At 34.9% G+C, this 21,595-nt stretch overlaps 1 protein-coding gene across 2 annotated transcripts; it reads left to right on the top strand.

The window, feature by feature from the left end:
• Window positions 1-111: 111 nt before the first annotated feature.
• Window positions 112-20,637, top strand: LOC132543485 (uncharacterized). Of its 2 annotated transcripts, XR_009553970.1 has the most exons (8): window positions 112-215; window positions 1,197-1,284; window positions 3,068-3,192; window positions 4,382-4,495; window positions 6,731-6,908; window positions 7,344-7,607; window positions 14,750-14,933; window positions 17,361-20,637. XR_009553970.1 is itself a non-coding variant. In XM_060206992.1 (7 exons), the coding sequence occupies exons 2-7, from the start codon at window positions 1,209-1,211 to the stop codon at window positions 14,824-14,826; spliced, it is 834 nt and encodes a 277-aa protein (XP_060062975.1). In that variant the 5' UTR covers window positions 112-215; window positions 1,197-1,208; the 3' UTR covers window positions 14,827-16,683. The 2 variants fall into 2 exon arrangements, 1 of the variants encoding a protein (XP_060062975.1); XM_060206992.1 differs by lacking the exon at window positions 17,361-20,637 and having other exon boundaries at window positions 14,750-16,683.
• Window positions 20,638-21,595: the final 958 nt, after the last annotated feature.

Below are 21,595 nucleotides of genomic sequence, written 5' to 3'. Positions count from 1 at the left end.
GTAGAGTCGGCAGCAACTGTAGAGTTACCTATATCTTATACCGTTGCTATCATGGTGTTTAGTGGCGATTGCTGCCAAATGTCGTTCTTTATCTTTCCCTTTAAAGCTGTTTTGTGACCCAGATTCTCCATTGTAAAAACAATTCGTGACCACTTGACACTCGTTGTAAACGCTGTTTATTGCTGTTGTGATCCACTGTTTTCCCTCATCACGAGGTTTGTATGCCAGATTATTGGTATAAATCCGATTCTTTACTTATTTGTCTTTAATAAAATCATGTTCATGGCAACGCGACAGAAACATGACTCAGTTGGAGAGTGATTCACCTTTGGGCGACAGTCGATTGTGACCAGGATATATACGTACATGTAGAGTTGATCTTGGGACATTTTGCTAGAATATTTAGGTAAATGTTTGTCAAATGTGTTACAAATTACACACATAAATGGAATCTTGCAGAAACTTGGAATATAGCCTTACATCAAATGAAGTTTAAAGGAACTTGTGTCGGATGGAAACTTAAGAGACAATTCCACTGGTCTTGTCTGCTTGTAAATTCAATGTTCATCACATTTATATGTAATAGAAAGCATAGAAATGTATAGATAAATGTGAAATGGGTTTTGATGACTATATATATGACATAATGTCTCTTTAATTATTGTAATAGAAGTAATTAGAAACAGCTTGTCTCCACCAAAGTTTGAATTAGTGACCCTTTGTGCTCTAGCCAGATACTCTATCAGTTGATTAAAAGGTAAGAATTCCAGCTAGCCTAGGCATAAGGAATATCTGCTCTGTTCTTCTATATTACTCAATCCTTCACAATGTCTTTGACCCTGAAGACAAAAACAACCCAGTTTTGATATGTTAAATGAAGCATCTCAATCTACTACAGTATAGCTTCTACCCTAGGAGTGGTCAACTGTACCAAATTTGTAATAGGAAATAATGAAAAACACCTGCCCAGCTGGGGTTTGAACTACATATAGCTACCATGCAGTCGCTAACCGTGCACCCTACCTCTTGAATATAGGGAAATTCCCATATGGCGAGGCTACAATATGGTTAGGCCAATCAAGCAATCATTTGGTTATAAGTTTTAAAACCAGATATTTGCACCCTCCATTTGGTACATGTTTTTTCTGAAATGAAATATAGATGCATATTACTGAGAGTGATGTTTTCAATTTCAGGGCAAAGATGACATGAAGCCTGTTGTGGTTCCCGTTCTAGTCCTTGTCATCACGTTTTTACCACAAAACACAGCTGACACAAAAACCAGTATGATCATAATCTGCTATTTGATCTGGAATTTTAAATTCTTATATGATGAAAATGGAAAATGTCACCAGTGTAGTGTAAACATTCGCTGCAGTAGGAGTTATCCTGGTTTACATAAAGTTACTTGCTGTTTTTATTGACATTTTATTGAGTCAGTCTTCACTTGAACTTTTGACAACCACTTAACATTATAGACACTACATCTGGAAGTGTTAAAAGTACAGCTGTACATAAACTTTACCTGGCTACTACACCTTCAACATAGAAATGTATTGCAGCCATTCACACAAAGAATACAGCAACAAAATACAGAGCCTGGCAACAAGGCATATGTATATATTATATGGCAACCATAGAAAAACAACAACTTACAATAATATACAAACAACACCAGGTACCCATATACAAACAACACCAGGTACCCATATACAAACAACACCAGGTACATAGACCATAGACAAACAACACCAGGTACCCATAGACAACACCAGGTACCAATATACAAACAACACCAGGTACCCATATACAAACAACACCAGGTACATAGACCATAGACAAACAACACCAGGTACCCATATACAAACAACACCAGGTACCCATATACAAACAACACCAGGTACCCATATACAAACAACACCAGGTACATAGACCATAGACAAACAACACCAGGTACCCATATACAAACAACACCAGGTACCCATATACAAACAACACCAGGTACATAGACCATAGACAAACAACACCAGGTACCCATATACAAACAACACCAGGTACCCATATACAAACAACACCAGGTACATAGACCATAGACAAACAACACCAGGTACCCATAGACAAACAACACCAGGTACCAATATACAAACAACACCAGGTACCAATATACAAACAACACCAGGTACATAAACCATAGACAAACAACACCAGGTACCCATATACAAACAACACCAGGTACCCATAGACAAACAACACCAGGTACATAAACCATAGACAAACAACACCATGTACATAAACCATAGACAAACATCAGCAGGTACATAAACCAAGACAATTATCACAACATACTAATTGTATAAAATGTATAAATTGGATGGTAAACACATGCAAACAACACATGTTAACAATATACAAATATTGTCTTTTAACCATACAAACAATACACAATAATTGTATACAAACAACACTTAGTAACCAACACAATGACTAGTGATCACAAGAAAACTTGTTACAACACGAAAAACAACTGACAACTACAAAAAAAACTTCTGACTACTACAAAAATGAGCAACTTCAGGTAACCACAAGAAAACAACATCTGACTACTACAAAAATGAGCAACTTCAGGTAACCACAAGAAAACAACATCTGACTACTACAAAAATGAACAACTTCAGGTAACCACAAGAAAACAACATCTGACCATCATTAATCTTCCAACAAAAAACCATAAAAATGAAAGAAATTTCTTTACCAGGACAACAATATAAAAGGTATTATACCTTTATAATATATGGAATAGGATATTGTATATCACAAACTGTAGAATATTGTTCACAGTAATAGTCTTTTCTTTCACTGGTTAGTATCACTGGTTAGCAATTTGGCATTTTTCTCATTTTGGGAAAGAATTGATGAAATGGGAAGGAAATTTTCAAAAGTAAATTGCAAATTTTTGGGAATATGGCAAAAATATGAAATATTTCATTTGGGAAAGTGGCCTGTTATTAGCCCAAAATAGCCCTAAAGAAAGCTGTATTAAATCTGTTATAATTGTTTTGGTTTTCAGTTAAACTTGATGGAAGTTATTGCGCAAAGTCCAAGTCCAGTTACCCAGAGAAGCTCAACCCTGATGATACTGTAACACTTACATGGAACTCTCCTTCAATTGAAACATGTGGAGCATATTTCAAAGTAAGAAATGATAAACTTGTGTACTAGAGACATTGTTCAATTATTTCTGAAATTTGAAAATTTTGATTTAATGTTTTATAACATTGTCCAGAGATCTCAACTCTTATTTTCTGAACTTCATTAGATATGTTAACATGCATGTTCTGGAATAGTATTGTGATTTGATGATTTTTGAAAGAGTTATTGCTGTGAAAATATTCTTTTTTTAACATCTTTATCTAGTATGCACTGAAATCATGAATTTGTAATGACGAAGATCTCTTCTTGTTCAGCATTAATAGTAAAATTGTATGTTTTTGTGGGGCTCAATATTTTTCAAATTGTTATTTCATGAACACTTGATTTTATGGAAAAATATAGCTCTATGGATTTATTTACACAAATTTTAACTATTTTTGTAGATATGAATTGGAGGATTGAGTATACCTAGAAATCAAATAATGAAATTAAAACACCAACAAATATTAATGATTTTAAAGTAACCAGCCTGTTAGGTCAAAGAAATGTGATTAATATGTTTGTTTATCTATTAACTTACATGTCCATCCGTTTGGCTTTCTTAACTATGTTGACAAATGTCCTTTTTTGACCAATTTGTTTTTTCTTTGTGATTTGATTATGTCTCTAGATAAAGGATGGGGTATATATCAAGTTATTTCTATGTCTTCTTTTTTTCTAAATGTTGATTTTATTAAATTTTAAATTTTTAATGTTTGCACCTGCTTCAGTAGCACTTAGATTGATTGCAAGTTGTTTTATGAACCCCTCATCAGATTCAGTTCCTATTCATGCAGTAGAATCACACCATCAAGTATTTGCTTTGGACAAAATTAATTTTTGAAGGTCAACATTCAAGGTTAAAAAGTCAGAGGAGACAATGGATCACTTTTGAAATAGAGCAAACCCCTCAAAATCCCATTCCTCCTGTAGGAATGATTGGAATTTGACTAAGTTTTGTCTGAAGTAATCTTTAGTGATGAGGAATCAATTAATATAGGTGAGAGATACATGTCTTTTAGGCCTCTTATTTTATCATTATCATAATGTTTCTGTCTTTATGTAATTACCATGACATGGTTGGCTTATGTTTACATGCAGTGATAGGTAATCTCATTAACTGAAGGCTACTCTACCTCAGACATTATCAACTCTATTAATATTGACTGTTATTGTATTTTGTGGGTTGTAGAGTGTAGGGGAGGACAGCCAAGACCTGTACAAGTTGTGTGTGAGAACTCTTTCTTATCGAGTCAAGGACTGCGATGTTGAATTGACATACTCACAAGGAAGCAGCATTGCAAAGGTATGTGTTCCTGTTCTCTCAGGGAGTCAGCATCACAATGGTGTGTGTTCCTGTTCTCTCAGGGAGTCAGCATCACAATGGTGTGTGTTCCTGTTCTCTCAGGGAGTCAGCATCACAATGGTGTGTGTTCCTGTTCTCTCAGGGAGTCAGCATCACAATGATGTGTGTTCCTGTTCTCTCAGGGAGTCAGCATCACAATGGTGTGTGTTCCTGTTCTCTCAGAGAGTCAGCATCACAATGGTGTGTGTTCCTGTTCTCTCAGGGATTCAGCATCACAATGGTGTGTGTTCCTGTTCTCTCAGGGAGTCAGCATCACAATGGTGTGTGTTCCTGTTCTCTCAGAGAGTGTCACAATGGTGTGTGTTCCTGTTCTCTCAGGGAGTCAGCATCACAAAGGTGTGTTCCTGTTCTCTCATGTGTGTGTGTTCCTGTTCTCTCAGAGAACCAGCATCACAATGGTGTGTGTTCCTGTTCTCTCAGGGAGTCAGCATCACAATGATGTGTGTTCCTGTTCTCTCAGGGAGTCAGCATCACAATGATGTGTGTTCCTGTTCACTCAGGGAGTCAGCATCACAATGGTGTGTGTTCCTGTTCACTCAGGGAGTCAGCATCACAATGGTGTGTGTTCCTGTTCTCTCAGGGAGTCAGCATCACAATGATGTGTGTTCCTGTTCTCTCAGGGAGTCAGCATCACAATGATGTGTGTTCCTGTTCTCTCAGAGAACCAGCATCACAATGGTATGTGCTCCTCTTTTGATAGTAGATTTTTAATCCAACATCATGAGATGTTGGGTCATTAAATCACCCGGCATCCGAAGTCTTTGGTCCATCTGTCAGTGAGCAATTTTTTTATCACTATTTCTTGAGAAGTACTGGATGGATCTTTCTCAAATGTCATATGTAAGTTCCCCTTGGTCCCTAGTTGTGCCTGCTTGATTTTGTGACTGATAAGAAAAACAAAATGGCCAACATGACACCCATCATGGATTTTTTAATGGAGTTTGTTATCGCTTTTTTAAGTAAGAGATGGCTCTCTCTCAAATTTCATCTGTAGCTTCACTTTGGTCTCTTTGGTCTCTAGTCATGCCCATGTAATTTTGGGATTTATCAGAAAAATGGAATGGCCTAAAGGTGGCCATCTTAGATTTGGAATTTGAAAGTTTGTTATCGCTATTTCTTGAGAAGTACTTGATGGATCTTCCTTTAACTTCATATGTAATTTCCCCTTGGTCCATTGTTGTGCCCATTCGTTTTTTTTTGGGGAGGATCAGAAAAAACAAAACGGCCGAGAAGTGGCTATCTTGGATTTTGACTTTGAAAGTTTGTAATTGCTATTTCTTTAGAACTACTCTCTAGATCTTTCTCAAATTTCATGTATAGGTTCCTTTAGGTCCGTAGTTGTGCCTGTTTGAGTTTGGGACTGGTGGGAAAAGCAAATTGGCCAACAGGCAGTCATCTTATATTTTGCCTAGTAAAGATTGTTATCACTATTTCTTAAGAAGTACTGAATGGATGTCTCTCAAATTTCATAAGTATGTTCCCATTGGCCTCTCCTTGTGTTTGTTTGATTTTGGGACTGATCAGAAGAAACAAAATGGCTTCCAGACAGCCATTTTGGATTAGCAAGTAAAGATTATTATTGCTATTTTTGCAAAGGAATATTCAAATGTCTTATCATTAAGAGCAAAATCAGAGAAGAGAGAAAAAACTAAGGGAAAAGATCCAACTTTCAAAGAGTATATAAAGATCAAACAATGGTGGGCGCCAAGATCCCTCTGGGATCTCTTTTTTTTTCAATGTACTCTGAGCAAATGAGCAATGGGGAGATATGTATTGCTTCATATTTTTTGAGTTTGCTATCATTATTATTATAATTGTTTTTTTTCAACCAAATCATTGAGTCAGTATCATGAATATTAGTGTCCCTTTATGCTTAAATGCCTTGTATCATTGTAAAATAAATATCTAGGAGTCTGAGTAGATCAATACTCAATGTAGTATATGTGTGACCATTTCAAAAATGTCTTCCAGGCATGGTATTTGGTAGTTTGTGAATAAACTTTTAAATGTATTGAAAGGAAAAGGGGTCAAATTTGTTCAACACTTCTCTGAAGAATTAATGCAACAGTTAAGGTCCTTGATCATCTGGTAAAAAAAGGTTTGTATAAAAAATAATTAAATAAGGCATCTGATAAATTGACTCTTTGTGTGACCATATCATCTGGTTTGTTCCAGGCCTATACCTGTTACAGCACTCCCTCTACATGGTGTACAGATGCAGGGTCTAACCTTATTATCCGAGTCAAGAAATCATCCAGCTTAATAGATAGGATCATCCCAGACCTAATAAAACCATCGACAACAGCGTCCCTGACACTGGAAGTATACACTGAGGAAGTGTATACTGTTGGCAGTACGTACTTCTATCGTTATGATATATTGTTAGCTTTTGGTTGATAGATAGATCTATAAGTTGTTTGAATTGAAAATGGTAAATATTTGCTGACCCAGTTTAATATATATGAGATATTGACATTCTTTGTATCAAAATTATAATTTTTAGAAAAAAAATTCAACTTTCATGACCCTTGGCCGTTTAGAACATCAGGCTTCATTTGCTCAAAAGTAAATAAAGAGTTATCCAGTGGTAGGTGAGAAATTGCTGCCACTGAACAAACAAGAAAATTAAAGACAAAATACTCAATCTCTCTTTTCTCAACAAACCTACAGCTGTGAAATGATACAGAATCCAGTTTTGTTTGATTAATGTTTGAAAATTTTTCCTAATAACTGATGGAATAACTATTGCTGAATTATTGAAGTGGCGTTGGTGGACTGTATTTTACAGCTTATGCTAGGCTGGGTATGATCATAGGAGCAGCAGGAGGTGGGTTAATTGGAATAGTGATAATTGTTATATTCATGGTGTGCATCATCCAGCACATGAGAAGTAAACGAAAACAACGAGAAGACACTAACAATAGACGTCGAGGTCAAGATTTGCCGATGTCACAGAGAGCACACTTATCAAGAGCAAATGATAATCTGATCTCCCCGTCCTCGGTGAGGAACTCAGTTGATGTAAATATAGATGAGGATGAATACAAGCTTGGTAAGTAGCTACATTAAGTATATTCATGAAGGATTTGGTAATTTGTATTGGCCATTTACCGCTTGTAGCTGTTTAAAGGTAAACACTATTAGCCAGGTGAGTGTGACACTATTAGCCAGGTAAGTGTGACACTATAAGCAAGGTGAGTGTGACACTATTAGCTAGGTGAGTGTGACACTATTAGCTAGGTAAGTGTGACACTATTAGCCAGGTGAGTGTGACACTATTAGCCAGGTGAGTGTGACACTATTAGTCAGGTGAGTGTGACACTATTAGCCAGGTGAGTGTGACACTATTAGTCAGGTGTGTGTGACACTATTAGCCAGGTGAGTGTGACACTATTAGCCAGGTAAGTGTGACACTATTAGTCAGGTGAGTGTGACACTGTTAGCCAGGTAAGTGTGACACTATTAGTCAGGTGAGTGTGACACTATTAGTCAGGTGAGTGTGACACTATTAGCCAGGTGAGTGTGACACTATTAGTCAGGTAAGTGTGACACTGTTAGCCAGGTAAGTGTAACACTATAAGCAAGGTAAGCATGACACTATTAGTCAGGTGAGTGTGACACTGTTAGCCAGGTAAGTGTGACACTATTAGTCAGGTAAGTGTGACACTATTAGTCAGGTGAGTGTGACACTATTAGTCAGGTAAGTGTGACACTATTAGTCAGGTGAGTGTGACACTATTAGTCAGGTAAGTGTGACACTATTAGTCAGGTGAGTGTGACACTATTAGTCAGGTGAGTGTGACACTGTTAGCCAGGTAAGTGTGACACTATCAGCCCGGTGGTTATAACACTATTAAACAGTTGTTTACATCATGGAAGACAGTTTATTGACACTTATTTCTTGAAATCTTGTGAAGTAGTGTATCAGAGAAGAATATTAAAAAATAGTGACATTTAGTGTCAGTAATATAACATGGTTTACAGTGTGACTGTATGTAAAATGTATAAATAATACAAAGACAAGTGAATAGCACCTTAAAGCAATAAATTAAAGCTTTAGATTCATGGGAATTGTAATATATAAGGTAACTGTGATGGAGGATTGTAATATGTAGGTTAACTGTGATGGAGGATTGTAATATATAAGGTAACTGTGATGGAGGATTGTAATATGTAGGTTAACTGTGATGGAGGATTGTAATATATAAGGTAACTGTGATGGAGGATTGTAATATATAAGGTAACTGTGATGGAGGATTGTAATATATAAGGTAACTGTGATGGAGGATTGTAATATATAAGGTAACTGTGATGGAGGATTGTAATATATAAGGTAACTGTGATGGAGGATTGTAATATATAAGGTAACTGTGATGGAGGATTGTAATATATAAGGTAACTGTGATGGAGGATTGTAATATATAAGGTAACTGTGATGGAGGATTGTAATATATAAGGTAACTGTGATGGAGGATTGTAATATATAAGGTAACTGTGATGGAGGATTGTAATATATAAGGTAACTGTGATGGAGGATTGTAATATATAAGGTAACTGTGATGGAGGATTGTAATATATAAGGTAACTGTGATGGAGGATTGTAATATATAAGGTAACTGTGATGGAGGATTGTAATATATAAGGTAACTGTGATGGAGGATTGTAATATATAAGGTAACTGTGATGGAGGATTGTAATATATAAGGTAACTGTGATGGAGGATTGTAATATATAAGGTAACTGTGATGGAGGATTGTAATATGTAGGTTAACTGTGATGGAGGATTGTAATATGTAGGGTAACTGTGATGGAGGATTGTAATATATAAGGTAACTGTGATGGAGGATTGTAATATATAAGGTAACTGTGATGGAGGATTGTAATATATAAGGTAACTGTGATGGAGGATTGTAATATATAAGGTAACTGTGATGGAGGATTGTAATATATAAGGTAACTGTGATGGAGGATTGTAATATGTAGGGTAACTGTGATGGAGGATTGTAATATATAAGGTAACTGTGATGGAGGATTGTAATATGTAGGGTAACTGTGATGGAGGATTGTAATATATAGGTTAACTGTGATGGAGGATTGTAATATATAGGGTAACTGTGATGGAGGATTGTAATATGTAGGGTAACTGTGATGGAGGATTGTAATATATAAGGTAACTGTGATGGAGGATTGTAATATATAAGGTAACTGTGATGGAGGATTGTAATATATAAGGTAACTGTGATGGAGGATTGTAATATATAAGGTAACTGTGATGGAGGATTGTAATATATAAGGTAACTGTGATGGAGGATTGTAATATGTAGGTTAACTGTGATGGAGGATTGTAATATGTAGGGTAACTGTAATGGAGGATTGTAATATGTAGGTTAACTGTGATGGAGGATTGTAATATGTAGGTTAACTGTGATGGAGGATTGTAATATATAAGGTAACTGTGATGGAGGATTGTAATATATAAGGTAACTGTGATGGAGGATTGTAATATGTAGGGTAACTGTGATGGAGGATTGTAATATGTAGGGTAACTGTAATGGAGGATTGTAATATGTAGGGTAACTGTAATGGAGGATTGTAATATGTAAGGTAACTGTGATGGAGGATTGTAATATGTAGGGTAACTGTGATGGAGGATTGTAATATGTAGGGTAACTGTGATGGAGGATTGTAATATATAAGGTAACTGTGATGGCGGATTGTAATATGTAGGTTAACTGTGATGGAGGATTGTAATATGTAGGGTAACTGTAATGGAGGATTGTAATATGTAGGGTAACTGTAATGGAGGATTGTAATATGTAGGGTAACTGTGATGGAGGATTGTAATATATAAGGTAACTGTAATGGAGGATTGTAATATGTAGGGTAACTGTGATGGAGGATTGTAATATATAAGGTAACTGTAATGGAGGATTGTAATATGTAGGGTAACTGTAATGGAGGATTGTAATATGTAGGGTAACTGTAATGGAGAATTGTAATATGTAGGGTAACTGTGATGGAGGATTGTAATATATAAGGTAACTGTAATGGAGGATTGTAATATGTAGGGTAACTGTGATGGAGGATTGTATTATATAAGGTAACTGTGATGGAGGATTGTAATATGTAGGGTAACTGTAATGGAGGATTGTAATATGTAGGGTAACTGTGATGGAGGATTGTAATATGTAGGGTAACTGTGATGGAGGATTGTAATATGTAGGGTAACTGTAATGGAGGATTGTAATATGTAGGGTAACTGTAATGGAGGATTGTAATATGTAGGTTAACTGTGATGGAGGATTGTAATATGTAGGGTAACTGTAATGGAGGATTGTAATATGTAGGGTAACTGTAATGGAGGATTGTAATATGTAGGGTAACTGTGATGGAGGATTGTAATATGTAGGGTAACTGTAATGGAGGATTGTAATATGTAGGGTAACTGTAATGGAGGATTGTAATATGTAGGTTAACTGTAATGGAGGATTGTAATATGTAGGGTAACTGTGATGGAGGATTGTAATATGTAGGGTAACTGTAATGGAGGATTGTAATATGTAGGGTAACTGTAATGGAGGATTGTAATATGTAGGTTAACTGTGATGGAGGATTGTAATATGTAGGTTAACTGTGATGGAGGATTGTAATATGTAGGTTAACTGTGATGGAGGATTGTAATATGTAGGGTAACTGTGATGGAGGATTGTAATATGTAGGTTAACTGTAATGGAGGATTGTAATATGTAGGTTAACTGTAATGGAGGATTGTAATATGTAGGGTAACTGTAATGGAGGATTGTAATATGTAGGTTAACTGTGATGGAGGATTGTAATATGTAGGGTAACTGTAATGGAGGATTGTAATATGTAGGTTAACTGTGATGGAGGATTGTAATATATAAGGTAACTGTGATGGAGGATTGTAATATATAAGGTAACTGTAATGGAGGATTGTAATATGTAGGGTAACTGTAATGGAGGATTGTAATATGTAGGTTAACTGTGATGGAGGATTGTAATATGTAGGTTAACTGTGATGGAGGATTGTAATATGTAGGTTAAATGTGATATAGGATTGTAATATGTAGGGTAACTGTAATGGAGGATTGTAATATGTAGGTTAATATATAAGGTATCTGTGATGGAGGATTGTAATATGTAGGGTAACTGTGATGGAGGATTGTAATATGTAGGGTAACTGTAATGGAGGATTGTAATATGTAGGTTAATTGTGATGGAGGATTGTAATATGTAGGGTAACTGTGATGGAGGATTGTAATATGAAGGTTAACTGTGATGGAGGATTGTAATATGTAGTTTAACTGTGATGGAGGATTGTAATATGTAGGTTAACTGTGATGGAGGATTGTAATATGTAGGTTAACTGTGATGGAGGATTGTAATATGTAGGTTAAATGTGATATAGGATTGTAATATGTAGGGTAACTGTGATGGAGGATTGTAATATGAAGGTTAACTGTGATGGAGGATTGTAATATGTAGTTTAACTGTGATGGAGGATTGTAATATGTAGGTTAACTGTGATGGAGGATTGTAATATGTAGGTTAACTGTGATGGAGGATTGTAATATGTAGGTTAACTGTGATGGAGGATTGTAATATGTAGGTTAACTGTGATGGAGGATTGTAATATGTATGTTAACTGTGATGGAGGATTGTAATATGTAGGTTAACTGTGATGGAGGATTGTAATATGTAGGTTAACTGTGATGGAGGATTGTAATATGTAGGTTAATTGTGATGGAGGATTGTAATATGTAGGTTAATTGTGATGGAGGATTGTAATATGTAGGTTAACTGTGATGGAGGATTGAAATATGTAGGTTAACTGTGATGGAGGATTGTAATATGTAGGTTAACTGTGATGGAGGATTGTGATATGTAGGTTAACTGTGATGGAGGATTGTAATATGTAGGTTAACTGTGATGGAGGATTGTAATATGTAGGTTAACTGTGATGGAGGATTGTAATATGTAGGTTAACTGTGATGGAGGATTGTAATATGTAGGTTAACTGTGATGGAGGATTGTAATATGTAGGTTAACTGTGATGGAGGATTGTAATATGTAGGTTAACTGTGATGGAGGATTGTAATATGTAGGTTAACTGTGATGGAGGATTGTAATATGTAGGTTAACTGTGATGGAGGATTGTAATATGTAGGTTAACTGTGATGGAGGATTGTAATATGTAGGTTAACTGTGATGGAGGATTGTAATATGTAGGTTAACTGTGATGGAGGATTGTAAGAAATAATATAATGTGATATTGATAGAGGTTTGTGATTTTAGGATGTTGATTAAGAGGTTTGTGATTTTAGGATGTTGATTAAGAGGTTTGTGATTTTAGGATGTTGATTAAGAGGTTTGTGATTTTAGGATGTTGATTAAGAGGTTTGTGATTTTAGGATGTTGATTAAGAGGTTTGTGATTTTAGGATGTTGATTAAGAGGTTTGTGATTTTAGGATGTTGATTAAGAGGTTTGTGATTTTAGGATGTTGATTAAGAGGTTTGTGATTTTAGGATGTTGATTAAGAGGTTTGTGATTTTAGGATGTTGATTAAGAGGTTTGCGATTTTAGGATGTTGATTAAGAGGTTTGCGATTTTAGGATGTTGATTAAGAGGTTTGCGATTTTAGGATGTTGATTAAGAGGTTTGTGATTTTAGGATGTTGATTAAGAGGTTTGCGATTTTAGGATGTTGATTAAGAGGTTTGCGATTTTAGGATGTTGATTAAGAGGTTTGTGATTTTAGGATGTTGATTAAGAGGTTTGCGATTTTAGGATGTTGATTAAGAGGTTTGCGATTTTAGGATGTTGATTAAGAGGTTTGCGATTTTAGGATGTTGATTAAGAGGTTTGCGATTTTAGGATGTTGATTAAGAGGTTTGCGATTTTAGGATGTTGATTAAGAGGTTTGCGATTTTAGGATGTTGATTAAGAGGTTTGTGATTTTAGGATGTTGATTAAGAGGTTTGTGATTTTAGGATGTTGATTAAGAGGTTTGTGATTTTAGGATGTTGATTAAGAGGTTTGTGATTTTAGGATGTTGATTAAGAGGTTTGTGATTTTAGGATGTTGATTAAGAGGTTTGTGATTTTAGGATGTTGATTAAGAGGTTTGTGATTTTAGGATGTTGATTAAGAGGTTTGTGATTTTAGGATGTTGATTAAGAGGTTTGCGATTTTAGGATGTTGATTAAGGGGTTTGCGATTTTAGGATGTTGATTAAGAGGTTTGTGATTTTAGGATGTTGATTAAGAGGTTTGCGATTTTAGGATGTTGATTAAGAGGTTTGCGATTTTAGGATGTTGATTAAGAGGTTTGCGATTTTAGGATGTTGATTAAGAGGTTTGTGATTTTAGGATGTTGATTAAGAGGTTTGCGATTTTAGGATGTTGATTAAGAGGTTTGCGATTTTAGGATGTTGATTAAGAGGTTTGTGATTTTAGGATGTTGATTAAGAGGTTTGCGATTTTAGGATGTTGATTAAGAGGTTTGCGATTTTAGGATGTTGATTAAGAGGTTTGCGATTTTAGGATGTTGATTAAGAGGTTTGCGATTTTAGGATGTTGATTAAGAGGTTTGCGATTTTAGGATGTTGATTAAGAGGTTTGCGATTTTAGGATGTTGATTAAGAGGTTTGCGATTTTAGGATGTTGATTAAGAGGTTTGCGATTTTAGGATGTTGATTAAGAGGTTTGCGATTTTAGGATGTTGATTAAGAGGTTTGTGATTTTAGGATGTTGATTAAGAGGTTTGTGATTTTAGGATGTTGATTAAGAGGTTTGTGATTTTAGGATGTTGATTAAGAGGTTTGTGATTTTAGGATGTTGATTAAGAGGATGTTGATTAAGAGGTTTGTGATTTTAGGATGTTGATTAAGAGGTTTGTGATTTTAGGATGTTGATTAAGAGGTTTGTGATTTTAGGATGTTGATTAAGAGGTTTGTGATTTTAGGATGTTGATTAAGAGGTTTGTGATTTTAGGATGTTGATTAAGAGGTTTGGCGATTTTAGGATGTTGATTAAGAGGTTTGTGATTTTAGGATGTTGATTAAGACGTTTGTGATTTTAGGATGTTATGTAGCTACATGATTGTGGTCAGGAGATCAATCATAACAATGAACAAGTGATGTTTGTTAGATATATAAAACTTGTTTGTAAACAGATCCAGCTGATCTTCCTCCTCCATCTTATGATGAAGTCATGGCCTTGGAGACAGAAGCAGCAAGACAAACAGTGTAGAATCATCACCCAAGAAATAGACAGCTCATATTCAACAGCAAAACATCAGCACATCATCATGGAGTTGGATCATTTTTCATCTGTTCACCACCATTTTCACAACTAAGGTATATAATTGCCATGAAAACATGTTACATTTGAATCCTATCATCACCATGGTACCACATCACCATGGTAACACATCACCATGGTACCACATCACCATGGTACCACATCACCTTGGTACCACATCACCATAGTACCACATCACCATAGTACCACATCACCATGGTAACACATCACTATATTGTTACATCACCATGGCATTAAATACTAGATTGGTGATACATATGATATCATTATATATTATATAGAGTTCTGAGCTGATATCAGACCAGTGACTGAATACGCACTGTATTATATAGAGTTCTGAGCTGATATCAGACCAATGACTGGATACGCACTGTATTATATAGAGTTCTGAGCTGATATCAGACCAGTGACTGAATAAGCACTGTATTATATAGAGTTCTGAGCTGATATCAGACCAGTGACTGAATAAGCACTGTATTATATAGAGTTCTGAGCTGATATCAGACCAGTGACTGAATAAGCACTGTATTATATAGAGTTCTGAGCTGATATCAGACCAGTGACTGGATACGCACTGTATTATATAGAGTTCTGAGCTGATATCAGACCAGTGACTGAATAAGCACTGTATTATATAGAGTTCTGAGCTGATATCAGACCAATGACTGAATAAGCACTGTATTATATAGAGTTCTGAGCTGATATCAGACCAGTGACTGGATACGCACTGTATTATATAGAGTTCTGAGCTGATATCAGACCAGTGACTGGATACGCACTGTATTATATAGAGTTCTGAGCTGATATCAGACCAGTGACTGGATACGCACTGTATTATATAGAGTTCTGAGCTGATATCAGACCAATGACTGAATAAGCATTAGATTACATGAAAACAAATGTGACGCATTAGTATGAAAGAGTAACATTACACAATCTAAGGTAGCTGTTTGATGAATTCTAACATTCCTTATCTCTAGTATAAGATACATTATAGAATAAGCCTTAATGACAGCTTTATAAAGGACGGTGAGAATTTACTTCTTCCTGATGTTACATGACATTTCATTGGTCGACAAAAGTGATCTGCCTCGTTGTAAGCTAATCATATTGTTTTCAACTTTCTCCACTGGTATATATAGCTCAGATGACCTTGACAGGAACATAAAATAGCAATCAGGAACAGAGTATAATGAGGAAAGTTTAATGAAATTTCTTTTTTGACTTTGAATGTTATTGGTGTTACATTTTCTCAAACTCAAAACTAATGATATATGTAAAGTGTTTTGTCGCAGTGACATAAAAATTGTAATCTGTGTCAAACACAATAAGTGTATGTCTCTCCATCTTAATAGATTTCTTCATAATAGTTTGGAATATTGGATATTTTTAAGAACAATCCACTGTGAACAATCAGCTTGTTGGTAGATGTGAAGTTATTCAGGTTTTCACCCTTGTCTGTTTGAATTGGTAGGTGAATATGTTACGACCACTTAAAGTTTGGAATAGATGGGGAGAAAGCTTGAGATAGCTGCTGAGTGTAATATATGTATTACTTCATTATTACATAATGTTATATATAATACTAAACTGGTTGTGTTTTTCCAGGGTATGATACCAACACATTGTGTGTGGTACAGCTATTACAAGGATTCATTTTTATGCTTGTAATATATTTTCATAAGGCTTTTGAACCGGATAATATTTTGACAGATTTTTATCGTTTTCATCGTGAGACTAAATACATGGTTGTCATGTTATTCCTGATTTTTTCATGTACCGGGGGGGGGGGGGGGGGGGGGGGGGGGGGGGGGGTAAGTATTAAAACATTTCTAGTCGTTCAACTGATGTCACTATGTTTTATTATTTTGATGTCATGTGATCTTCATTCTAGTGTCACGTTATCATTAATCAAGCTCCATGTGATCTTTATCAAGTGTCATGTGACCTTTATTTCATAATCATCACATGATCATAATTTGGGTGTTGTATGACATGTGAAATGATCTTTATGTGAAACTATTACTCTGCTTTTCATAAAGAGGTTGTGAGAATGAACTTTGTAGAGAGGAAGTAGTAAGTTCATTGGTAATAATGAATTATGGAGACAGATCTAACTATTTTTGGCAGGTGTATAGGACATGTAACTCTCCATTCTGACTGAATTGTTTTTAACAAAGGAGTACTGTTACATTTGTTTGATGATGAAACAATCCAAGTTAGAATGAATTGATATGTGGTTTTTAAACAATAATGCAATACCTTGATATTCTTCCTATATTGTATTGATACTTTGTATGTTATATATCAACTCTGTATATTTTCTTTCAAGTGCCAGTATGAGTTGATGCATAACATATTTGAAACCAACTTTCTTTCAAGTACGAATTAAAACATAGATTGCCGCAAATGACAAATTACTTTCTGCGCAGTTAATTCGGAATCTGTTTTAATCGATGCAGACATTAATCAACATGAGCCTGTTGTGATACAGAGATTGTGAAAACCAGTGTCTGTGAGTTGGTGTACAGCTTTGTATAAATGTGTGAAGCATCTTGTTTTATTTTGATATATGTTTCGTTATACCCTGATAAGGAGTTTATTTAGCATAAATGACCCCGCCCCCAGATACTTTATTTCTACCATCAGGATAACATTACAAGACTGGTTTGTAATAATACACTATTATATAAATAAAACCCCATTTTTGGATCATTAGTTAGGAGAAACTGTGATGTTAGTTCCTCTTGTATTTGTCAGCATTGTATTCTATAACTTATAAGTTTTATGTAAGTATTTAAAAAAGCTTCATACATCCTCCTCCCTCCCATTAGCATATACAAGCATTAGAGGTGTAAGATTAGAACAATCTAATGATGATTTCTTTTTCATTTCTGTTGAACTTTACAATGATTAGATTATTTTTTGTAAATCAAACGTAACTTGAAATGTTTGTGGAAGGCTTCTTTCATGTGTCCTTTTGTATTGGCCTTTTGTCCTTTGTTGAGCAGTGTTTATCTTGCATACATAAACAACTAATATTTTCTACTTAAGACCCACATGTTCGTGTTGCAAAGTCACTAGTAACAAAACTGTGAATTCCGTGACCACAAGATTTGACTTTATCCCTGGGGAGGGTGATAAACTAAGTGTGATTTGTATTGAAAGGTGATGATAAAGATACGCACTTGAACACGTTTGATAAGGATGTAATATTAGTTTGATGATATGCAAAGTTTGACCCAAATGATTTAAGAGGTGTGGTCTAATGGGCTGGGTCCATAGTTTTGTTACATTTACTCAGCGTATGGGAATGTTACATGGTTTCTGGTCAGTCATGTGTTTTACTTCCCAGTAACATCATTTGAATTCCAATTGAGTGGTCTAAATTTACTTCCTTTACTAAAACAATTTCTAGTTTAACGTGATTTGAATATCACACTTGTACACATATTGGGCTATGTCAAACAATGACTCACTTCATTTTGTCAGCTTTTCAAACAACTTAGAAGGCTTTATTTGGAAGATGCCTATTTCTGAGATATCTCTATAACACATGCTTGTGATCAGTCGTACCATATGTCCTAAGCATTAAGCTTTCACCTTTTGAGTACACATTTAATTGATGTAATTCTGATGTGTATAAATATCTCATTTGTTCAGGTTTCACACTATTGCAAATGTAATAATTTAGTTTGGGTTATATTTTTTTCCTCCCTTTTTTTAATCTATTTTTGCTCTTGTATCATACTCTCCACCATTTTACATATTTGTAAATAATGAGAAAATCAAATATGATACCACTAAAACATTAAAATTTCAATGTTTATTTAAAAAAATAATGTGAAACTGAAATGATTTGTTATATGTACAAAACACAACTCATTCCATGATAGATCCTATTTCTGATGTACATGTATAGATTGTCACTATTTTGTATTACTTGTATTTTATGACAGGTGCTGGCTTTTAAAACCAAGTAGCTGTATGATGATTATGAATGAATGTTAGGCTGACAAATCCCTGTCTGGTTTGCTCTTTACTTTGGCTACTTATTCATTTGCTTTGCTTTTCAGTTTCTAACAAAAAAATTGCATGCATATTTTGTTATTTTGTCCAGTTAGAGGTGAATGGAATGAAGATATGCCAACCTTGTGTCTTGAGAGTGGACATTGTATCATTATTCTCTGATTTATTTTTTGATACTTAATGTTGAACATTCCTTACACAATCCCTCATGACGTATAGGTACCTGAAAACTTCCATATTACAGCATCCCCAGTAAATAGGAGTTATGTTTATAACAGAAGAATTCATTACTGTATAGCTAGGTATTTTTACACATCTGAATATTCATGATTTTCACTAAAAACATAAAAACCAAATTTTCAAGGAATTAGAATTTCTGGAATTGAAGATATAAGAATATATAATTTTTGTAAGTACCACTACGTTGTCAAGTAAATTGCTAGCATTATTTTGCTTTTTAACATTGATTAAAAAAAGTTTACAGTTAAAACTATATTTGTCAGTCACTATATCTGTCAATCACTATATCTGACAGTCAACACCATGTCAATAGGCTATCAGATTGATTTTTACCAATTAAGTGTGATAGCACATATAGTATGGGACAGATAATTGATACAAATATCTGATTTGGAATATTTAAGTTGTAACTAAGATGAGGAAGAGACCTGATGGTATTATAATTACGAGGTAAAAGTGATTCTTTTTTATGCTGATGTTGATGTGCTTTAAAGAATATTTTTGCTGTACAATATTTTTTGACAGAGATATATATTTTACAAAGTGTAAATTGTAAAGGTAAATTGAATGTTCCAGTGACATATATTTGACATCAGGGATTCAAATGTGTTGTGAAGTTTTATTTGGCATTCTCTTGGAATGGTTTTATTCTGTGATCCTACTGTCATACAGAGATGCATGTAGATCAAATCATATTAAAATTCTAGCTCCAGCGCTGTATGACAACAGCATAATTCTGAGGTTGAGGTAAAGGATTTTGTGACCTTAGCTAATACCAAGGCTGAAGTCCAGAACTGTGACTCTAGGGTAATTCTAAGGTTGTTGTCCAGGATTATGTGACTCTAGGGTAGTTCTAAGGTTGAGATCCAGATTTATGTGACTCTAGGGTAGTTCTAAGGTTGGTGACCAGAATTATGTGACACTAGGGTAGTTCTAAGGTTGGTGACCAGAATTATGTGACACGAGGGTAGTTCGAAGGTTGAGGTCCAGGATTATGTGACTCTAGGGTAGTTCTGAGGTTGAGGTCCAGGATTATGTGACACTAGGGTAGTTCTAAGGTTGGTGACCAGAATTATGTGACACTAGGGTAGTTCTGAGGTTGAGGTCCAGGATTATGTGACACTAGGGTAGTTCTAAGGTTGATGACCAGAATTATGTGACTCTAGGGTAGTTCTAAGGTTGGTGTCCAGGATTATGTGACTCTAGGGTAGTTCTGAGGTTGGTGTCCAGGATTATGTGACCTTAGCCTAATTATAAAGTTAGGATCAAGGATATTGGGAACTTAGGGTAAGAGTAAAGTCCCTAGCTTCGTTCTGTGGCAGAATTCCAGGACTGAATGGAGTCATTCTAAGACAGGTTTCCGATATTGTCTGCTGGTATCGGGAGGGACTTTTCCTCTATGGATTGTATCATGTTTTAATCGTTATTTATATGCATGTTTGATCAATAAACATTTTAAACTCCTTGATACCATATTGTTCTGTTTTTTTTATCTAGTTACCGAGTTTGCTTCTAATACCTTATCAGTCTAGCCGGAACCAAAATAGCCTATCGATACTTGCTTTTCTTAAATTATCAATACAGTTTTAGTACATTAATAACCGTTAAAGTTGAAATACAGAGCTATTTTGGTCTACATCTTAATAATATTCAAGTTGAAACGATCCTGCATGTTAACCTATGAAATTGGTATATTTTAGAGTCTGTAAAGTCAACATTGGAGAGAAAACATACCGTTACCACACATCAAGGACTCCATATATACAAGGTTATATTGCGTTCTGGTCTGGCTGTTCAACCTCTTATTGTGATACTGTCAAGTCAAGATGTTGGATTAATGGTATAAGGATTTTAAGTACCCTAAAGAGCTTTTGACTCATCTTTAATATCCTCTTATGAAAGACAGTTCTACCATAAAAAGTCGTTTATTTTTTTCCACTCTGTACACCAACATAGTCCCTTTTAAACAGAATGAGCGCATTCAGCCTATTATTAGAACGTTTTTCCAAGAAAGATAAACGACGATACACATTTCTGGTTGTGATCTGCATGTATACTGAAGCTTATTGAGTGAAAAATACGTCCAAATAAATAATAAAAAAAAAAAAAAAAAAAAAAAAAAAAAAAAAAAAAAAAAAAATAAAAAAAAAAAAAAAAAAAAAAAAAAAAAAAAACAAAAAAAATACGGAGGATTAAATAATGAAGATGATTGAGTTTCTGGTTGATAATATCTTTTTTTTTGTTTTTGTTTTTGTTTCTGGTTGATAATATCTTTTTTTGTTTTTGTTTTTGGTTGACAATATCTTCGTCGACTCTGATGGTAAAAACTTCCAGCAGACTATTGACATACCTATGGGAATTAACTACGCCCCTCTGTTGGTTCATTTGTTTTGTTTTCATACGAGGTTGAATTAATTAAAGTTTTTTT

The sequence above is a fragment of the Ylistrum balloti genome, unplaced genomic scaffold, assembly GCF_031769215.1.
Source record: "Ylistrum balloti isolate Yb309-2 unplaced genomic scaffold, AGI_CSIRO_Ybal_v1 Utg369756, whole genome shotgun sequence".
NCBI classification, from domain to species: domain Eukaryota; kingdom Metazoa; phylum Mollusca; class Bivalvia; order Pectinida; family Pectinidae; genus Ylistrum; species Ylistrum balloti.
Note: the sequence above shows the minus strand (reverse complement) of the source record. Positions and strands in the feature narration are given on the sequence as shown.